Source organism: Buceros rhinoceros, unplaced genomic scaffold (genome assembly GCF_000710305.1).
Source record: "Buceros rhinoceros silvestris isolate BGI_N320 unplaced genomic scaffold, ASM71030v1 scaffold580, whole genome shotgun sequence".
Taxonomy (NCBI): Eukaryota; Metazoa; Chordata; class Aves; order Bucerotiformes; family Bucerotidae; genus Buceros; species Buceros rhinoceros.
In genome coordinates this window covers 10,589-30,172 of record NW_010391073.1, presented here as the reverse complement: position 1 = coordinate 30,172, position 19,584 = coordinate 10,589, and the positions used below count along the sequence as shown (strand labels likewise).

The following is a 19,584-nucleotide window of genomic DNA, read 5'->3' as shown; positions in this document are numbered from 1 at the left end:
ACCAAGGATGAGGATGAGGATGAGGTATTGAATGTCGTTATCGCCTCATTCTTCAATGGTAAGACCAGCTCACTGAGTCCTCAGCCCCTTGAGCCAGAAGACAGAGGCAGGGAGGGGAATCAAGGCCCCATAATCCACGAGGAAACAGTAAATGAACTACTGCAATTAGATGTGCACAAGTCTGTAGGGCTAGATGGGATCCACCCAAGGGTTTTGAGGGAGCTAGTGGAAGTGCTCACCAAGCCACTTTCCATGATCTACCAACAGTCTTGGCTACCAGGGGAGGTACCAGTCAACTAGAGGTAGCCAATGTAACAACCATCTACAAGAAGGGCTGGAAGGAGGATCCAGGGAACTACAGGACTGTCAGTCTGACCCCAGTCTCTTGGTGCCGAGGAAAGTCATGGAGCAGATCATCTTGAGAGCCATCACTTGGCATGTACAAGACAACCAGGTGATCAGGCTGAGTCAGCATGGGATTATGAAGGGCAGGTCCTGTTTGACTAACTTTATCTCCTTCTATGACAAGGTGACTCACTTAATGGATGAGGGAAAGGCTGTGGATATTGTCTACCTGGACTTTAGTAAGGCCTTTGACACCATTTCTCACAGTATTCTCCTGCAGAAACTGGCTGCACGGAGGTTGGATGAGTGTACTCTTCACTGGATAAGAAACTGGCTGGATGGCCAGGTCCAGAGAGTGGTGGTGAATGGAGTTAAATCCAGTTGGCAGCTGGTCACAAGTGGTGTTCCCTGGGCTCAGTATTAAAGCCTGTCCTCTTCAACATCTTTATCAATGATCTGGATGAGGGGATCGAGTGCACCCTCAGTAGGTTTGCAGATGACACCAAGCTGGGTGGGTGTGTTGATCTGCCTGAAGGTTGGGAGGCTCTACAGAGGGATCTGGACAGGCTGGATCAATGGGCTGAGGCCAGTGGTATGAAGTTCAACAAGATCAAGTGCCAGGTCCTGCACTTGGACCACAACAACCCCCTGCAACACTACAGGCTTGGGGAGGAGTGGCTGGAAAACTGGGCAGCAGAAAAGGACCTGGGGGTGTTGGTTGACAGCTAGATGAATATGCAGGGTGCCCAGGTGGTCAAGAAGGCCAACAGCATCCTGGCTTGTATCAGAACTAGTGTGGCCAGCAGGAGGAGGGAAGGGACTGTCCTCCTGTACTCGGCACTGGTGAGGCCACACCTTGAGTACTGTGTTCAGTTTTGGGCCCTCCTTGCAAGAAGCACATTGAGGTGCTGGAGCGTGTTTAAAGGAGGGCAACAAAGCTAGTGAAGGGTCTGGAGAGCAAGTCTTGTGAGGAGCAGCTGAGGAAACTGGGGTTGCTTAGCCTGGAGAAAAGGAGGCTGAGGGGAGACCTTATCTCTCTCTACAACTACCTGAAAGGAGGTTGTAGAGAGGTGGGGGTCAGTCTGTTCTCCCAAGTAACAAGTGATAGAACAAATGGAAATGACCTCAAGTTGCACCAGGGCAGATTTCAGTTGGGTATTAGGAAAACTTTCTTTACAGAAAGGGTCATTAAGCATTGGAAGAGGCTGCCCAGTGAAGCTGCCGTCCCTGGAAGTGTTCAAAAGATATAGATGTGGTGCTGAGGGACATGGTTTAGGAACCCTGGCAGTGCAGGGTGAACGGCTGGAGTCGATCTTAAAGGGCTCTTCCATCTAGATGATTCCGTGACCATTCAGGGTAAGGAGCTTGTGTGCTCTGTTCTTTCTGCTGCAGTGGGTAAAGAGGAAGGGAGCAGCTGGAAGAGGAAGGCAGAACATTGTCCAGAAGGACTTACAACTTTCCTTCCTGGACAGCAATATCACTGCTTAGTTGTTAACAGAAGAGATCTCAATTTAAAAAAATATTATGTACAAATACACACGCTTTTTGGAATTTCTACTCAAACAGAAGTGATGAGAACTTAAAGCTGTGCAGAACTCCACTAGCTAAAAGTGGTAGAATGGACATATGAAAATAAAATGAAATAAAACATTCAGGAAGCATTCAGGGCAAAACCATAACTGTCTGTTTCTACTCATACCACAGAACACAGCATCCAAATACATTCTCAAGATTTACAGTCAACCTACCCAGGAAAAAGTCAGGTAGGCAGTTCCTAGACATATTGAATTTCATTTCTGAAATAATTTTTGCTGCTTTATCCTCAAGATGTCTACAAAAATGTGGTATGTTTTGTCTTGCCCAAAAAACTTGCATAAAGGAGTAAGCTCTAGACGTATGCCTGCCAAGTGTCATTTCACTCATTTCAGCTTTGTTATTTCTGTTTATCAGTCACTTTCTAGCTGCAAATACTGTCCTAGCAAAACGTTTCAAAAATTAGTATAATGCCATAAATACAAAAGAAAGAAACTCAACTGGAGGCATTTTTCTAAATTTGTTCATACAATAAGCTTGATAAAATAAGTTGATTTTACAAGTAGTACTGAGAAGCCCAATTACCTTTGAAAATTTTACAGGTTTGTGGAATGGAAAAAAACAACTCCCACACTTCTTCCCTTCCTCATTCCCATCCCTGCTAAACCATACAATATCCAATGGCAAGTGTTCGTATGGGTAAAGAAAGGAGAGTAAAGAACTTGGACTGATCAAAAAGTTCAAAGAACACTCTAGTACTAGAGTTTAAACTACAATATTAAATCCTGAAATTCACTCCTCCATTTCAAGGGGAAGGTATTTTTTCTGGGAATGTCACACAATTTAACAAGCAAATATTAAACTGGATTAGAACAGGAATAAAATAAGTACCTTGTTACTGCTCCTGAGAAGATCCGCTCTATCATTCTATTTGAAATTGCTGTGAAACAAGATTTAAAATAGTGTTGATTATATACATGTTATTTTTGCTTTGTATTGTCTAGTTTAGAAGAGTTTACTGAACACTCTCATATGTACACACCCATCTGTGAGAAAGATCAAGTGTGGTGCTCATTAATCCCTTTGAGTCCTCTTAGAGAGGATCACTTAACACAAAGTCTCTAAAGCAGAGCTAGAACCAAACAGCTTTGAATTCAGACGTGAGACAGAAATACTGTAATAAAAGTAATAAAATTGGCTGATTAATAAGACAGCATTTACCAGTTCTTTGACAAGTAAAATAATGTTTTCAAGTGCCATTACATTTTATATGGCCTTGGCAGAAACAATATTGGCACGTTCATACATAACGAGCATAACTAACTGATTCTGACATGGGTCTGCTCTGTGCTTCTATTTTGAAACCATCTCAGGGATTTTAAGAGACATTTCTTAACTGAGCACCACCTCTGTTAAGGTTATTCCATTTATCCCAAAGAACTTGTGGATGGCACTCAAAGTAGCACATGATGCTGTTCTCACAGGAGAAGAATTATTTCTCATTATTCTAGCTCTGAAATATTTTCAGCATTGTAGAAGTTCTGAAAATTAAAGCAGGTGGTTCAAACAGATTAACTATTAGAATAGTCACATACTTATGGTGATGCTATCCCCATATTATTCTAGTAAGGGCTCTAGTCCCTACTTAGTAGTTATCCCCAGAATTGTAGGGCAGCCAATTTGTTTCAGACATACGTGCTGCTGCTTATCTTATTTTGAAACACTGAAGATGTTCAACCTTCTCAGCAACAGCAACATACTTTAATACCTTACTACATAAAAGTGTTTGATCTAGCCCAGTTTTAGAACAGTGACAGCACAAAAGGGATTGGTGAGACCAGATTAGTCTTAATCTTCTATTTTATGTATGTTAAAATTAAGTTGTGTTATCAATTTTATGCTCTTATTTAGTCCAGTTCTTATTAAGCATCAGCTTTAATATTCCATGGTTTAAAGGATTCAAAACTAAAGTTGCACTGTAACAGTTTTGCTTCCTTTCTATAACGTACTCAGTAAAGCAACCACTCAGATGAGGGTTGTCCTTTCTCAGTGTCCTACAGTGCAGACAGACTGCAGTAGGCAAGTTATCAGAAGCAATTAATCAGAATTGTGTTTATTCTTTTTAATGTGGGATATTCCATAATCACTTTGTGCTTAAGGAAGCTTTCCAGTCCTGAAGGGAATACTTTTAAGATGACAATGCACACAAAGCATCCAAAAAAATCCCAACAACTCCATACAAGCTGCAAGGATGTTTAAAACAGATACAAGTGTGCAAGACTACACAATCAGTTGTATATTGTGAATTTAGAAAATGTAAAGCTGCTAAATAATAATTTATATATATGTTTGCCTATTTCTAATCTTTCTATATCTTGTCATAAGAGCTGTGCTGTTTGAATAATACCAGTAAAGCGGATTGTTTCCAAGATAACAACCCAAAGGCAAATGCAGGCATTTATCATATACCAAGACTGAAATGATTTTTTCCTCTACTTCTTTGCCAAGATCAGAATTCAAATTGAGAGTTTTCCTCAGATTTGGTATTGTTGGACACAAAGCAGTGTCACAGGTGACTTGTCCTGCTTTATTTCACTGAGTCAGCAGGATCAGCTATACCAGACTCATGAACACTGGCCTTGGCAGTTAACCACTTCCTCAGTTTAAAGTTTACAGGTCATTTAATACATGTAAACAAAGGTGCTTCATTTGTCATACCATGATCGTTATGTCGAGCTAAATCCTTCCGATCAATATAGAGGTCATGGTCTGTATCCAGCTCCCAAAATTTGCAGTAGATAACATAAAAATGTTCATATGAGAAGTACTCTGTCAGCTGGTTAATATCAGCTTCCTCTTCCAATAATGCCACATTCTATTATCAGAAGGATAAATAGAACACATTAAAGACTTTGGGAGATATTTGCTGATGATCTGAGTTCTCATAACCAAGTTAATATCTAATGCTATTTCAGTGGAACAATTTTTATATTCAGAGACAGTGCACACCATGCAGCATGACAGCAAAGATGGAAATACGAGGTAGAAAACTAATGCGTCCATAGAAGAATGAGATCAGCCAGACTTCTGCTAAACACATCTGCATATATAGAGCTCTAGATGAAAGATGACATTTAAACATATTCTAGTGTACAAGAATTAAATGCAATTGAGCCTTCGACTACTTTTTGGGAAAGGAAGAAATGCTGCTTATGTTACTCCCGTAAGCATTTAGTTCATGCAGTTTTTAAACTTGTAGAAATATCTGTCTTGCAAAATTTTAGATTTTATGTACCTGCAAAAAGTTGCTTTTCCTGAGCTCATTACAAGTTATTTTCCCAGACCAGGACCTATTTACTGTGTAAAATATTCTCTGTATAACCTGCAAGAAACAGAAAATGGAAAGATGATCTTAGGTACGGCTAAGTAAATACCCTCACAAACATTTGTCAAAGATAAGTCTTAGCTCAGCCGCATTACAGAACTCTGTCTTTCCCCTATTTCTATTCTTCTTGTTACTTAGCAGGTTGATCTTCCTCTTTTATGTCATATTATTGAACTATTTCTAAATCTGTATCTAAACTCATCTTGAGAACTCTTATTTCAATGCTGCAGTATCCATATCTGATAGAGTAAAGCTGCACAATACCTGTATGCCATCCAGAATATGTCTATTGGCGATTTCACTATCTCCCAGTCTTTCAGATCTACAGGATATCATCTAATAAACCTATTAGTGTATCTCATTACTTCAGATTTGAAGACCTATACTTACTATAAGAATATATTACTTTATAAAGGAAATTACAGAAATAAAATTGGGACTGTTTAAGGATCAGTACAGAGGGATGTTGCTACTTCTGAAATCTGCAAATACAACAAATCAATATTTGACAGAAACACTTCCTACAGGTGCAGAGAGAATAAGCTTTCCCCCATTTAATTCTATTTAAAGTTACTTGAAAAAACCCTGTTAATAGTGTTAAAAGTAGTATATAAATGTTTTCTAATGGAAGAACACAAAAAAAACACCATGCAAGAAAGATGACTACTACTTGCACCATGACTGATACTGGAACCAGAAACAAATCCATTCAGTTGAATATCCAACACTTTTGTTTAAATCAGTTTTACATATACATTATTTTTGGTAAACTCATGGATTCAGCAAAATTTGCTTAGTTTTAGTTTACAAACATAAGACTTCAAAAATATGCTCTCTGTTTAACTGCATTCAGTATTCACCTCAGTTAGTTTGACTTAAGACAACCAGATATATATTTGAAGTCAGTCAGTCACCACTAACAAAAGCAGACCAAGAGAAATCTAATCATATTATGAACTACAGCTGCTTAATTGGAGATGGATTATGTCTCCTAATTAGCAAGACTAAATATTGCATGTGTAGCATTTCATTTGCAACACAGTAGTTACTAGTCAACCCCTCCCATCTCTTTAGGAACCCCTTCCCCCCAAATAAAACCTCTTCCCAACTAAAGGCTTTATTATTCAAGTTTTTATCACTTCAGCCTTTAATTGCTGTAAATCAATAGTTTAAACAAACTAATCATTTCTAAATTACAGGAGTAATTTATTCATAAAGTTTTAAAATAAAGCTTAAACTGTAGCATGCAGCAAGCCCTATGGCTCTTACTCTGAACAAGAACAGCTGGTTCAATAAATCCAGAAAGGAGAATAGACTAGCCTGCTTCTGAAACTTAATTAGCCTAATTCTAATTGTGAGTTTAGGGAAGGCCCGTTTTTGGCTTACACTACAAAGCAATTTTTTCTAAAAAGGTTTTGCCTTAGCTTTGCAACTTAATCCATCTGCATGTCATTATGTCATCTGTTATACATTTAACTGGTCTAAAAATAAAACCAAAATTGAATGTTTGCTAAAGACAACTGGGAATACACTTACACAGTTTTCTAAAGTGAATCGAAGCAAGGTATCAGAGAATTGCCGCCTTTACTATGCTGCACAGTGGTTTGTCAGACGGGAAAGGAAACGGTGCAATACAGAGATTACAGTTTCAAGAATTCATAGTTTAGATACTACATTTAATCTGCAGGTATGTTATGTTCATTTCTCAGGGAAGAGGTTTTAAATATATTTCAGCTTTATCTTGGACGCGTACCTAGCCTTGCCACTACACTGGCCAACCAACCTGTACTGTAGCCTAACAGACAGACCTGATTGCTTCCACAGTTGAACAAAGCTTACAAAACACCTGCTTCACTGAAGAAATATATGTAATGCATGTATGTATACAAATTAAGTGATCCATTCTTATGTATCTATATAAAACACAGCAGATGTATCTGTGTAACTGAAAGTTAGCACGAACAGACATAAATCAGTGCTTACAGAATCCTTCACATAGCAAGGTAAAGCTGAGTACAGACGTGAAATAAGACCATAGAGAAAAATCTGTAATTGTTAGTAAAAACTTGCAGGGCAGAATTTTAGAAGACTGTATTGGGAACAGTTACTCCACCCTAAACTATGTCAAGAAAGGGGAGAGAGTCCTCCTGCCATTTCCTGATCTGCAGAACAGTATTCCAAATGTTGTTGCTATATTCACAGCAATGCGAGCTGACTTCGGGGATTTTTGATTAAACACTGATTTCTGTTGAAGACTACGCTTAATTTTGTAACTAAATTAGTGTCAGCACTAATTTATTCAATACCACTGAACTCAAGCCTATTTAAATAAGCTATTCCTCCACAGTAAAGTAACTGGAAATGGCAGGACCTTGTCCCTCCTGCAGTCCTTCAGGACAGGCAGTAAGCTTTCACAATTTTAAGCAAAACAGGCTTTGATACAGCCCAGAATCCATTAAGAAAGAAAACTACTCACAGGCAGAGCAGTCATTTCCTTCAGTCACATCTGACAAGGAAGTTCTGGGAGTTCACATAATCATCATAACAAAAAGCAAAACCTAATGCAGCAGAACCTACTTGACAAGCTAGCAAGTCTCTATAAGAAGAATATGAGGAATCAAACAGAGAACTTTCACAGTTTTGGTCTGGGTTAAACTGTAAGATGGATTATCAACTCTGCCTTTTTTTCTTAGAATATTCATTAAGCTATTTTTCACGTGCACAGAGGAAGTGAACTGAATGTCATTCTGAAGACTTTTGAGTCTTCAGTGGAATCAGCTGTCTAGTCTACAGCTGAGAAGATTTGATGTCACTGATTTTTTCCCTTGGGTACAGAAAGACTGAGTCACATAACTCTAGGAAGAGAGAAGTGGAAATTTTCATGTATAAAACCTGCTTAGAAAGAAAAATCCAGAGAAGAAAGTAGCAAGCAGCTTCAATGTTACCATTATTTTACTTAATACTGAACTTAATCATATTAATATACACCTTTCATTCAAAATTCCATTTAATTAATCCCAGAGTAAGGTCAGGCTTCTAATGAGTACAATCTATAGGCACAATCAAGTTTAAGATAACAGTCTGCTCTTCATTTAATGTTCATTAACTTACCCGATGCTATTACAATACAGTATTTCTCCTACTAGTATTAAGTTCAGTTGTTTCTTACAAATGTTAAGGAAAACTATGGTGCTTAAGAAATAGCATCTTTCTTCACAAGATTTCTAGTCATGTAGAAAAGACTGACAGCATATTGACTAATGTTAATCATTTTGATTTTCCTACTTAGGTAACAAAAATCAGCTTTTCCAAACACAAATCACTTACTGTGGTAATGTATCGAGAATGAAATTCAGATGCTTCTTTCAAAAATGATAGGCCAGGATGACTATTCACCACATCCTACAAAAAAAAAAAAAATCGATATCCCAAACAGTATTTATTAGTGACTATATAAAACAATTAGCACAGAATTGCTTCCTTAACCAAAACTGTTCAGACTAACTACCACAAAGATTAATGGAAACTTCATTTACAATATGCTTCAGATAAATAACACTGCTGCCTTTCTAAAAATTATATTTTAAAGAAGCCAGAAAAACAAAAGCTTTCCTACATTTTAGAAGGACTGAAGATTTTGAACACTGCTGACTGATGTAGTTTGCAATTCGGTGTCTGAGTATGATTCAGTAAAAGCCAATTTAGGTTTTATTCATTCATTAGTAAAGGTGGTTGCTGCTCTTTGAGAGAAGCTGTATTCTGTATTAGGTCTTGAATTCATATGCCACTTTTCCTTTGCCCTCCTTGACTTAAATAACTTCAGCTGCCTTTCTAAACCATAAGGATTCTGCAATACACGTCATTCCTGTGAGCAATTTCAATTCCATGTGTCTTAATGTAGCTCTTAAAGGCCTCACTTTATACATATGATTAACTGTAAAAGTCACTCACTAGCATCTCAGCAGACCATACAAACTGGGTTACACTAAATACTATTAATAAACTTTAATTAAGAGCATGAAAAAGCATGTTTAGCTCAAAAAATTCAGGGCTTTGCCAGCTCCTCTTTTTTTTTTTGGTGTGTCTCCAGAACTAGTTTAAGTTGCAGTTTACTTGTAAAAAAGGAATGAAGTCTTCTTGCACCAAGTAATTACATCCAGGGCTCATGAGAAGATGAACAAACTTTGCAGCATCATCATAGCAGGTCTGAAGTATTCTGAAATGTAAATACTTCCATTTAATACTCTACACAGAGAATTGCTCATGCTACCTTGTACAGGCATCCCCGAGCGAGGCCTATGAAACTGCAACCACAACATTTAATTCAAAAGCTAATTACAAATGTCAAAGTACACTCCAAGAGAACATATCAAAGCAGTACTGTCTCATACATTTATGTTACAGGAGGTGGCTACACCATGTAATTGATTACATGAAAGGACATTAAGTTAGAACTGGAAGGAAAACTAGAAAGAATAAAAAGCATTTTGTCCAGAACTGGCATCTAAAAGCTAGGGCCATGGTTTTCACTTTTCCCATAAACAGCCAGTCATTTACCAACCATTTTAAAATCTATAAACCCTCTAAATAAAGATTTGTTTGTTTATGCTGAAGTGATGATTTAGTTTCATTTTCCCCAGGTACAAGTTTGCTGTCAATGGTTGATTATGGGAAGTGTTTTACTCCCCTTTACAGACTAGATTTCATTCAGAGCTTAAAATACCATATTTAAATTTAAAAAATGCTGTACATCTAAAAAAGTAATCTACTTACTTCCGCCACATTGCAACAAATTTATGAACTGACACGTATCCTGTTCGTTCGCCTCCAGCGCAATAAAACAAAGGACCTTTCCAGTAAAGTGGGCATTCACAAGCCTAGAATTAAAGTATACATCAAGTCAGTTTATTGATTGCTTATCTGAGGGTTATTCCCTTATAAATCTTTCAAGAATTGAATTTTACAAGTGTTAAGAAGAAAACATTAAGGCACTGGGCCTTTTTCTTTTTAAACTGTTTTTCTGAAACCAACTGCACTTTCCAAAGTAATTGATTTTAAGCAACAGCTTTACACTGAAATCCAAAAGTAGAAAGCAAAACATAGGGCAACTTGTAGCATTCCTAACAGATGAATGCAGCCACATGTCTGCTCTGCCCACACTCCAAGCAGCTGAAGAGTCCACGCTAATAAGCTCTGCTAAAGGGATGGCTATCTTTAAGCTCAGCTCAAGACAGCAGGAACAGTTACACAGCTTCTGAACTGGAGCAAATTTACATTTGTCTGGCTCAGTGGATGGCTCAACTCATCCACATCCTTTCACATGTGCAGCACTTTTGTCCCATTTTAAGCAGTAGGCCAGCCTGCTCTGAGCAGCAGTAGCTTGCTTCAGGATACCCAACAGCATCTCAACTTCAGTGCTCCCTCATATACCTACAGTGCTATGTCTGTGTCTGCTCCAAGTTTCCTCAGTCATAACAGTTAAATACCTATCTCTCATCTAAAACTGACTATGACTTGGAGTGCTCAGACATGCCAGCATCTCTGAAAACATTGTGTGGCTCACAAATAAGATTGTGAGTACTGCAAGAGCTATAAGGTCACTAGAGCAACAGGACAGTTATTTCTCATGTAATAGTTTAACCAGGACTTTAAAAAAAATAGGAGAAAGTGAGTTTGATGAATACTGTCCTCAGACAAAGAGGCTTTCCCCTATGCTTCAGGAGGATGCCTTTCATCACCGAACTGTAGGTAACTGGACCCTTCCACCTTTCTTGCTGAGAAGGAAGGGTATCTGCCACCTCTCCCCACTTCTATGTGGAAAGGACCTGTGGAAGGCAGGAATCCTATCATTCAGCTTAGCAGTTACACACTTCCTGCGAGGCAAACAATGAGTTTCTGAACTCAGTCGTGCTCTTGTGAGAAGTCTTTGCTTCTGTTTTCTAGACCCTGGACTTTAAATGCACAGAGACAGGAACAGGAATAAGAACCTGAGATTTGTTACCAAAGCCATGACTTGCAGTGATATTCCAAGCATTAAGTCTATATACAACAAAATAGAAACCTAAGTTTAACTAGCTTATTGTCTGTTACACAGAAGTTTAAAAACATTTGTTGATTTCTAAGCTCAGTACTTTGTGTCACCCTGCCATAACTCTAAATTAGCTCTTCAGTAGTAACCAGAAGGCTACAATCTCAAGTTACCAAACCATTCTGTCTTTACAATGGAGATCCACGATGTGGCCAAATAGAGAGGAAAAGGAAGTGTGGACACCTGAAACCAAAATGCACCTTAACAGTGGGTTTGCCTTAGGTCTGCTGATCAATACAGTACACAGAACAACATACAATGTGCCCTTCAGGATTTCGTTGTTTATGCAACAAAGTAGTTCAAGGTGGGGTTTTTATGTATTTGTTTCTTTTTGCAAGCAAAATGTAAGGCCATTTGAGACATAGTTAATGCAAAGATTTCCACACGTAACTGTGCTATCAACAGTGTTGAATATGCTGGTATTACCTTGTAGGACATGAAAGCACATAATGACAAACAAGAATTTGTTTCTTTTCCATAGCTCTACAGTACTAAAAACAGGCAGGTTAGCAAGTTCTCACCTTTGCAACCTTCCCCATGTCTTCTAATGTTGCCCTCTCATTTGGAAACTCAGAGAAAGTTCTCTCTATTTTGGCAATCACAGCATCTATATTCACTTTTTCCTTAGGACATCCTCGAGGAAAATAGAAGGTTGGAATGTTTTGACTACGTGATGGTGGCAAAGTTTCTTCCTTCTTTGTCTGAACCTAAATAGATAAATACACATTTGACAGCCAGGTACAATGAAGTCACATATAATAGTCATCCTCAGACAACCTGAATCTCTTGGTATTATATGTTACAACACACCTTCAAGAAGATTTGACGACAGGTTGAATAAGCTCTTTAAGAATGGGAGCACATTGGAAAAACGCATGAGTATTTAAAAAAACCCCTGACATTTAGAAAGATTTCTAGGATGTTAAAATTTTAATAAAAACAATTTCAGTCAACATATCAAGTTTCCAGACTAGTACACTAGACAGCTTTTTGGAGACATCTGAAATAACTCAGGTTATATTATCAGTTTCGGAAGAAAAAACTTCTAACCGACAGGTCATAAAAGAACATGCTTTTGAAATATTTCTAGTTTTACAGCTTCTAACTTTTGAAATAAGCATGACAATGTTATTACAAACCACCAAGCTGTTTAGTTACAGTGAAGAATTTTTTTTATTCTAAAAAATGCTTTATTTTATAAAGGTAGTAAATGATTCCCACAGGGGGATTTTTTTGGTAAAATATACACAACTATGACAGGAGAGCTTAGAAATCTAGCTCTCAAGAATTTGTGATATACCATACTATTAAAAACCACCCAACCAGTAATGAGAGAAATTATTTAAATACATTTAGCTTTAGTAAAGAAGAATTTACCTTTTACTTTGCCCAAGGCCACTACTCAAATATAAAAACAATGGTTAGTGCTATATGGTGGCTCATCCTACTGTTAAATATGTTCAAGATCCTGAATTCCATCTCATTTCCAACCAGAATTGTGGAAGACATCCCCCCTCCCCCCCCCAAAAAAACCCCACCTCAAAACTCCAACCCTCATTTTATTCCTTATCACCTTTGTCAAAGTGCCTGTAAAGATACCCAGCTTTCCTACCACAATCAAAGTCCTTCCTCAAGTCACTGAAAGAACTAGGTGCTTAGAGACAGTAGATGTTAATTTGCAGGGTTCCAACACTGGAGCCTTTGCTGGAATGCTACACATGCTAAGCAAGCCTGAACCAACCTACCTTTCCCTTCCTCTGCATTTGAGCCAACATTCCTGTTCACAGCTGCAGAATTACCTCAACTGAGTTACAAGTTTTGTTTCCTAGAGGAAAAAGTTAGCTTGAATCTGTGACACCTAGAGTCAGTGTCTGTCATTTTCCAAGAATCCTGTAAGTTACAACTTTTGATACCTCACCATTAGCTCAGTGGTCCAGCTAAAGAGGCATCAGCTTAGAACAAGAGTGCCACAGGGCATCAAAAATCCCTTCCAGCTGCAGGCTTCCAAACTTACAGGAAGTAGAAAGACAACATCATTTTATCTTCTAAGTAACGTTAGCTCCAGCACTACTAATAATGTATGTAACTGCATTAACATCTTGTTTCATTTCAGTAACCCAGCTCTACACATCAGGGCTTTAGTAGAGCCCTAGCAGTTAGTTACTTTATGCAAAACTAGATTAAAGGCCTCTTCCTTGGACTGGTACCAGACGGGCAGATAGCTAGCCTGTTTTTGAGCATTGGCAATCAAACCATCTTTTACTGAACAGAATCAAACTGTTACTCTAAACAAGGTTAGCAAGGTTATTTTGTGTTCCCTTTTTTCCATCTACAAGATACGCCTGGATAGCCACTCCAACACAAGCTGCTCAAAATTGTCACCAAAGCAGCAGGCGTTCCTGTTTACTTCAGAGATGTCCCATGAAGCGTGCCTCACCTGAGAAAAGGTTAAGTGTCAGTCAGACTGCTAAGATCCCCTGAATGTTTCAGGCACCACGAGGTAAATCAGTATTTAAAAAAAACCTAGTACAGACAGACAAGCCATTTTTAAAGTCCACAGCTAGGAAAATTCAGAGTCTCAGATTAAAAATGTTGCTTTTAAAAGGAAAGGTAGAGAAAAATTGGAAGAGGTCCCCAGAGAAGACAAAAGACTATCAGTAGAATTATTTTTTCATCAGAGACTTTATATGTTTTTCAGAAACTACTAATGTACTTCAGATTCCTCAGAGTACACAATAAATGATTTCCATTAGTCTGGGTTAAAAGCTGTTCTTAAATGCATATGGAGATCTCAGTTAAGGATTTGTAGTAATACCTATCCTAATAAGTGTATCTTCTTTGGGTGCTATTTAAAAAAGTTATACCATAAAGGATTTTTTAAAATTTATTTTTCATCCTTTTGTCTATTGTAAACATGTTCCAGACAAACTGAAGACAGACATATAGGTGAAGAAACATTTTTCTCTTAGAAAAATCAATTTATGTTTAAGCATGACGTTGAATTCAGCATGCTTAATGTAAAAAATATGTACTATTTAATCTGTAAGACAGTAATTTATTTAATTCTAAAAACAGAGTATAAAATACAAATCTCTTCACTGCAAGACAAAATAAGTGTCCCTATACTGAAAAATGTTGCCTATTTCTACATGCTGTTTTCTCAGAGTTGTTGAAAGAAGACACTACAAAAAGCTTCATTTGCACTATAAAATGTATGATCACTGCACCATCATTTTTGATAGATTTCTTGGTGATTATGTATAGGCATCTAGTAAGAACATTATCTAGGGCACAAACCAGAATGCCCTTGAATGTTCCACAAGGAGTCCAGCAGCCAGCTCAGAGCATAGCTTTCACTTGGCATCTGCCACACGGATGTTCTGAGCACACTAATGCTTCTTAAATGCCACTAGCAACTTGCAACTGGACAACTGAATTGTACTGCTAATGGCAGTCAACATGGGGATAAGAGCCTGTACCAAAGAAAAAAAAAAAAAACAGGTTGTCCAAAACCATCAGCTCCAGCTAATGGACTATAAAGTTAGTATTGCATCTTCTCTCTCAAGAAGGGCCAGGGATTCTTCTCTTCTGAGAGGAATCCAACAATAATCCCATCCAGCAACTGAAAGGCTCCTTGTGCAACTCAGGTTGCTCAATGAAGGAATGAGCGATACCAGAACAGCTCTAAAAGCTTCACTACTTTCTATAACTTCAGCTAGTTACTTCTGTAGATGCACATATTGTACAGCTGACAAAAAGAGTCCTGTTATTTCAGGGCAACCAAAATGCACTAATTATGACTTTAACCAGGGAATTTATTCATTAACAAGAACTCCTACAAGTCTAACACCAAATCTTTGACTAGAAAATCTGCAGCAACAGTCCATTATTCTTTTTACGCAACTATTCCATTTCAGTGGTCATCTAGAAATTGATCTACAGTTATGGCTTTAAGTTAAAACTTTTAATATTGGCACAAGTAAGCTAAACTAACAAATGAGACTGGGTTGGCAAGTGAAGATTTTCCCTGCAACTTGCTGAGAAACTTCATGCTTAGAGTAAAGGATAACAGCTGTATAAGCCTTGACTTTTACAAAGGAGGAATTGGAAGTTTATATCCCACTGGGGTTGGTGTTCAAAGAGCAAACTTCCCGTCTTATTTTGCAACTCTCTAGGTATTTTTCCAACTTCTTTGCAGCAGTTGTTTATAATAATGGTATAAACCCATTATTATAATTACAACATAGTAATATGTTAGTAAATACTAGCAAACATCCCCATTTCAAAGAGAAAAGTTCAGTCCTCTTGCTAGATAGTCTTCTTATATGTGCCAACAGATGAGTTGCATTTGGCAGTTAACTTGGTTCTAAGCAAAAATTAAGACAGCAGAATTTGAAAATCAGTGTTCTTTTTCCTCTCAACTGAAAGAGCAAGTATCATGAAACTATGATGAAGTTGTTCAATGACAGAATGTATTTCTGAAATCAAAAGGAAGGGGGTGCTTCTTCCCAGATATTTTAAATAAAGTCTAGATATACATCTGCACAGAGACCACCAACCAGAAGTAATGAACCCCACAAAGGGGTTGTTACGTAAACTCGAATACAAGGGAGTGAAACCTCACTTAAAAAGGACTTGTTGGAAAAGGAATCAAAGTAAATATGTTTAAGAATGTAGTATTTTAGACAACTTAAAACACAAGCTCATTGAACCTGTTCGGTATTTGCATTGTTTTGATATGACTACAGAAAAAGGTAACTTCATTCAGAAACACTGACAGGACAATAGAACAAGACAATAAAAGCGAAAAAATTCAATTTCACATTAAGTTTGTACTAAGGAGTGGTACACCACAATACCACTGTCGCAGAGTGCTCTTCAGCTGGAGCGGGACGAATCACCCGAACGCCAGTGTGGTGTGTAGTGAGACCCATTTATTGTTTACAATACATCTCAATTTACAGACTCTTGTTCATGCCACTAGCTACATGGTGATTGGATAGTGTCTTTGTCACACAGACAGCATACATCTCTTAAGGCACTATGGTTGGATAAAAGGGGTTAGTCCACACGTGGTTACTGTTTTGGTTAGAATTAATCAAACAAAGGCCAGCTAGAGATATAATTTTCCACACGATAGTACTGCAGCTGGGTTTCGGCTGCAGAGAAAGTTTCTTATGTTTTTCATAGTTCTAATTTCTGCTAGAATGATACCAACAACCACACTAAAAATGGCATTAAATACTGAAAATATGATAAAGAGATTTTTACCCATCAAATAGGTAAAAGCTTGTTTCAAATCCTTAGTAATTTTAACTAGGGAATTAAAAAAGGAATGTTACAATACTTTCCAAATGTGCAATGCGTAAGTTAATCTAGTTCTTCAATAGACTGGGTCTTCTATTCTTCTATATCACACTTCATGCTTATTTTACCTGGGTAAAACAGAGTGCATAATAAGCTCAGAGGATTTTCTGCAGAGGTATGCCCTTCAGCCATTTAAATCCTAATATCCTTGCAACCACCCACGTACAATACTTATAAACCACCCAGCAATAAATGTGGATACTGCCTGAAGTTCCCTGATGTATAATAGAAAATGGAAGTCAACACAGAGACCCAAAGGGCAACAAGGTAAAAGTGATGAGACCTAAATGCTGTTTAGCACATGAGCTTGAAAATTCTAAGGTTATACTACACTTTTTTCCTAAATGAAAAATCCAGCCTTTATTAAATTCAGTAAGTTCCTACACAATACAAGGTGTCCTACAGTCTATTAAAGTTAAATGGTAATTGTGAACGTAAGAAAATGTTACCAGCAAGCAGGCTCAAAAGGAGTACCTGACCAGCCTTCCTTTCTCTCTGTTCTTCTGTAGCTGTCTGACCAATAAAGTCACAGGAATATTTCTTATTTAACTTACTATTTAATTGTGTAGTGAAACTCAACATCTCCCTCTAGATAAGACAGTGACATGATCAGCAGTTTTTTGAAATTTAAATCTTGAAAACACCAGGTAAAAAGAATTATGCTCCTATTATCTAGAAATCTGTTGCAACAGATTTTTTTAAATTAATGTCTTTCCCTTCCAAATGAGAGGGAAAGACATTAATTTAGAAATATCTGTTCCAACACCTTGATATTTGGGCAGGTTAAAGTGCCTTCAAAAATCTGCTTCAGGATCGGTACAGTAAGCTTATTGCCAGGACTTCCCTAAGGACAAGCCCAGAGAAACGTCTCTTCTGTAACATCAGCTCTCTCGACCTTGACATTCAGATTGCCAATTACTTAAGTTAAGGAGGTGATGTTTCCCCCTTGTTCTCTGTATGCTCTTTGTTAGCCTTTTTCTAGCCAAACTAAAGATACAGATCTATTACTGCATGAGTTCACCGACTGTACCATTTCCCATTAAGCTCAATATGCTCAACAGTGAAAGACAATCCTTTGACAACTTAAAGCTTTCAAAATTTGTCTTTTTCCAAGGTAGATTTATAAATAATCTATTGCCCTGAAAAATTAGCTTGAAAACAGTGAGTTAATCTGAAAGCTTCAGATTTCTGTGCTGAGTTTCACAGCACACAATAAGGCAAGCAACGCCACAGCACAACTGCATCTTTCCCCACTCACATACAGAATTTACTGATCCACGTGTCAGTCCTAGTGATAGTGAAGCAGTACGGTGAATTGCATCAGGTCACCAAGACAGCCAAAAAGCAAAGCTAAAAACACCAACTATTTGTCCTCATCCAATCTCATGGAGTTGATTTCATTTATAAGAAACATGGTTCTGATGGTAACCGTAAGGAAGATGAGAGGAATACTGGAGCAGTATTGTTTGAATAAGCTTACATTAGGCTTAAAACCATGCTAAAATCATGGTTCCTCTTGCCTAACTTAGAAAGTTAAGATGCATGAATGATCAAGCTCAGAGAGCCACCTACAGAGAATGAACCTATGCTAGAAACAGGTGTCAGGGTACATATGCAAAAGCCTTTCCTCCGGCAACAAACATTTTAGACCCAGTTGCTTCTTTCTATCTTGGACTTCAGTTTGCTATCCTTCAGTCACTGTCTGGCAGCTGGTTTTGGATGTGCTGTAGAGACTAATTTTATCGTACATGCTCCTCTTTCCTTTCCAGAGTAAGGGATAAACATCTATTAATTTTGACCCTGATGCGGTTTTAGACCAGCTTACTTTTGCTGTTATTTTTAACTCGGATGATTTCTCTGATCCAATTTGGGCTGTAGTCACTTAAAATTCGTGCTACAATGAGGGGAAGGAAGTGGAAAAATTAATACACTTTTCCATAAAGTTCAAGTCATATACCATTAGAAGAAAAAAAAAGTACTTCAAACTACACTGTTTTTATACATACTGGTCACCTGAATCAACACAAGGGAGCAGGGTCCAGCAACCCTCCCAATGCAGTCTGTGTTCCAGTTAGCAATTCCATGCTCACCTTCAAGTTCTGACCAGGGCAAATTGGGAGTCTCCACCTGAGCATGTCAGGTGTGCACTAATCTCAGTTTTACACTGATTGAATCATAATCTCATTCAGGCATGTTCTTGGCAGTTTACTCTCAAGCCTGTTTCTGTACAAAAGTCTGGTCATTCAGTCTTGTGACTTAATGCAAATTATAATGCTCAGTGCTAAGCCAACTTTAAGAGACAGAGCCATACACCGCTCTGTCCCATTTTGGCAGAATCAAAGCACCCTGAGTTTCTGGGATTAACATGGTTTAGCGAGTAGAATGTTGTAACAGTAAAAATTAAGTCTAAGAAAGGCCCTAAACTCTCACTACAACTTGTAAAAGGAAGGAAGATTAGTTTATAGGCTTTTTTTTTTTTAAATCGCTTGGTATCAAATTCTACTGTACTTTTAGTGCAGTAGCTCACCATTAATGTGGTCCATGTTGAGAGAAAACACTAACTTCAACAGCAATATATCAATCCTCCTAGAGGATCTGTGGCTACCAAGAGGCAGGGATAAATATCCACATTCAATTTACAACTTCATGTTGGAAAATTCTGCTTATTAGCAAACTAGCATTCAGGTCTATTTTGTTACTGAAATGCCATTTGTATGGTGACCCACGATTCTGAAGTAAAATAAAAAAGGTTTTGTTTGCAACAGGTGGTTTGCTACCCAAAGCTAATTTCTCCCCTTATTTTAAGTCTCCAGACAGCAGAGTAAGAAGTAATTCAGCTAGTTAGTCTTAATTGCATGATAGCTAG

At 37.8% G+C, this 19,584-nt stretch overlaps 1 protein-coding gene across 1 annotated transcript in view; it reads right to left on the bottom strand.

Moving 5' to 3' along the window:
- The window catches only part of PPP2R3B (protein phosphatase 2, regulatory subunit B'', beta), a 37,841-nt gene that overhangs the window by 11,357 nt on the left and 6,900 nt on the right, over window positions 1-19,584 (bottom strand). Inside the window, exons 2-8 of the mRNA XM_010139858.1 lie at window positions 11,873-12,058; window positions 10,037-10,140; window positions 9,377-9,479; window positions 8,591-8,665; window positions 5,174-5,260; window positions 4,597-4,753; window positions 2,770-2,818 (exon numbers count right to left, since the gene is read on the bottom strand). Of these exons, the coding sequence (XP_010138160.1) occupies window positions 2,770-2,818; window positions 4,597-4,753; window positions 5,174-5,260; window positions 8,591-8,665; window positions 9,377-9,479; window positions 10,037-10,140; window positions 11,873-12,058 (761 nt within the window). The remainder of the gene's footprint in view (window positions 1-2,769; window positions 2,819-4,596; window positions 4,754-5,173; window positions 5,261-8,590; window positions 8,666-9,376; window positions 9,480-10,036; window positions 10,141-11,872; window positions 12,059-19,584) is intronic.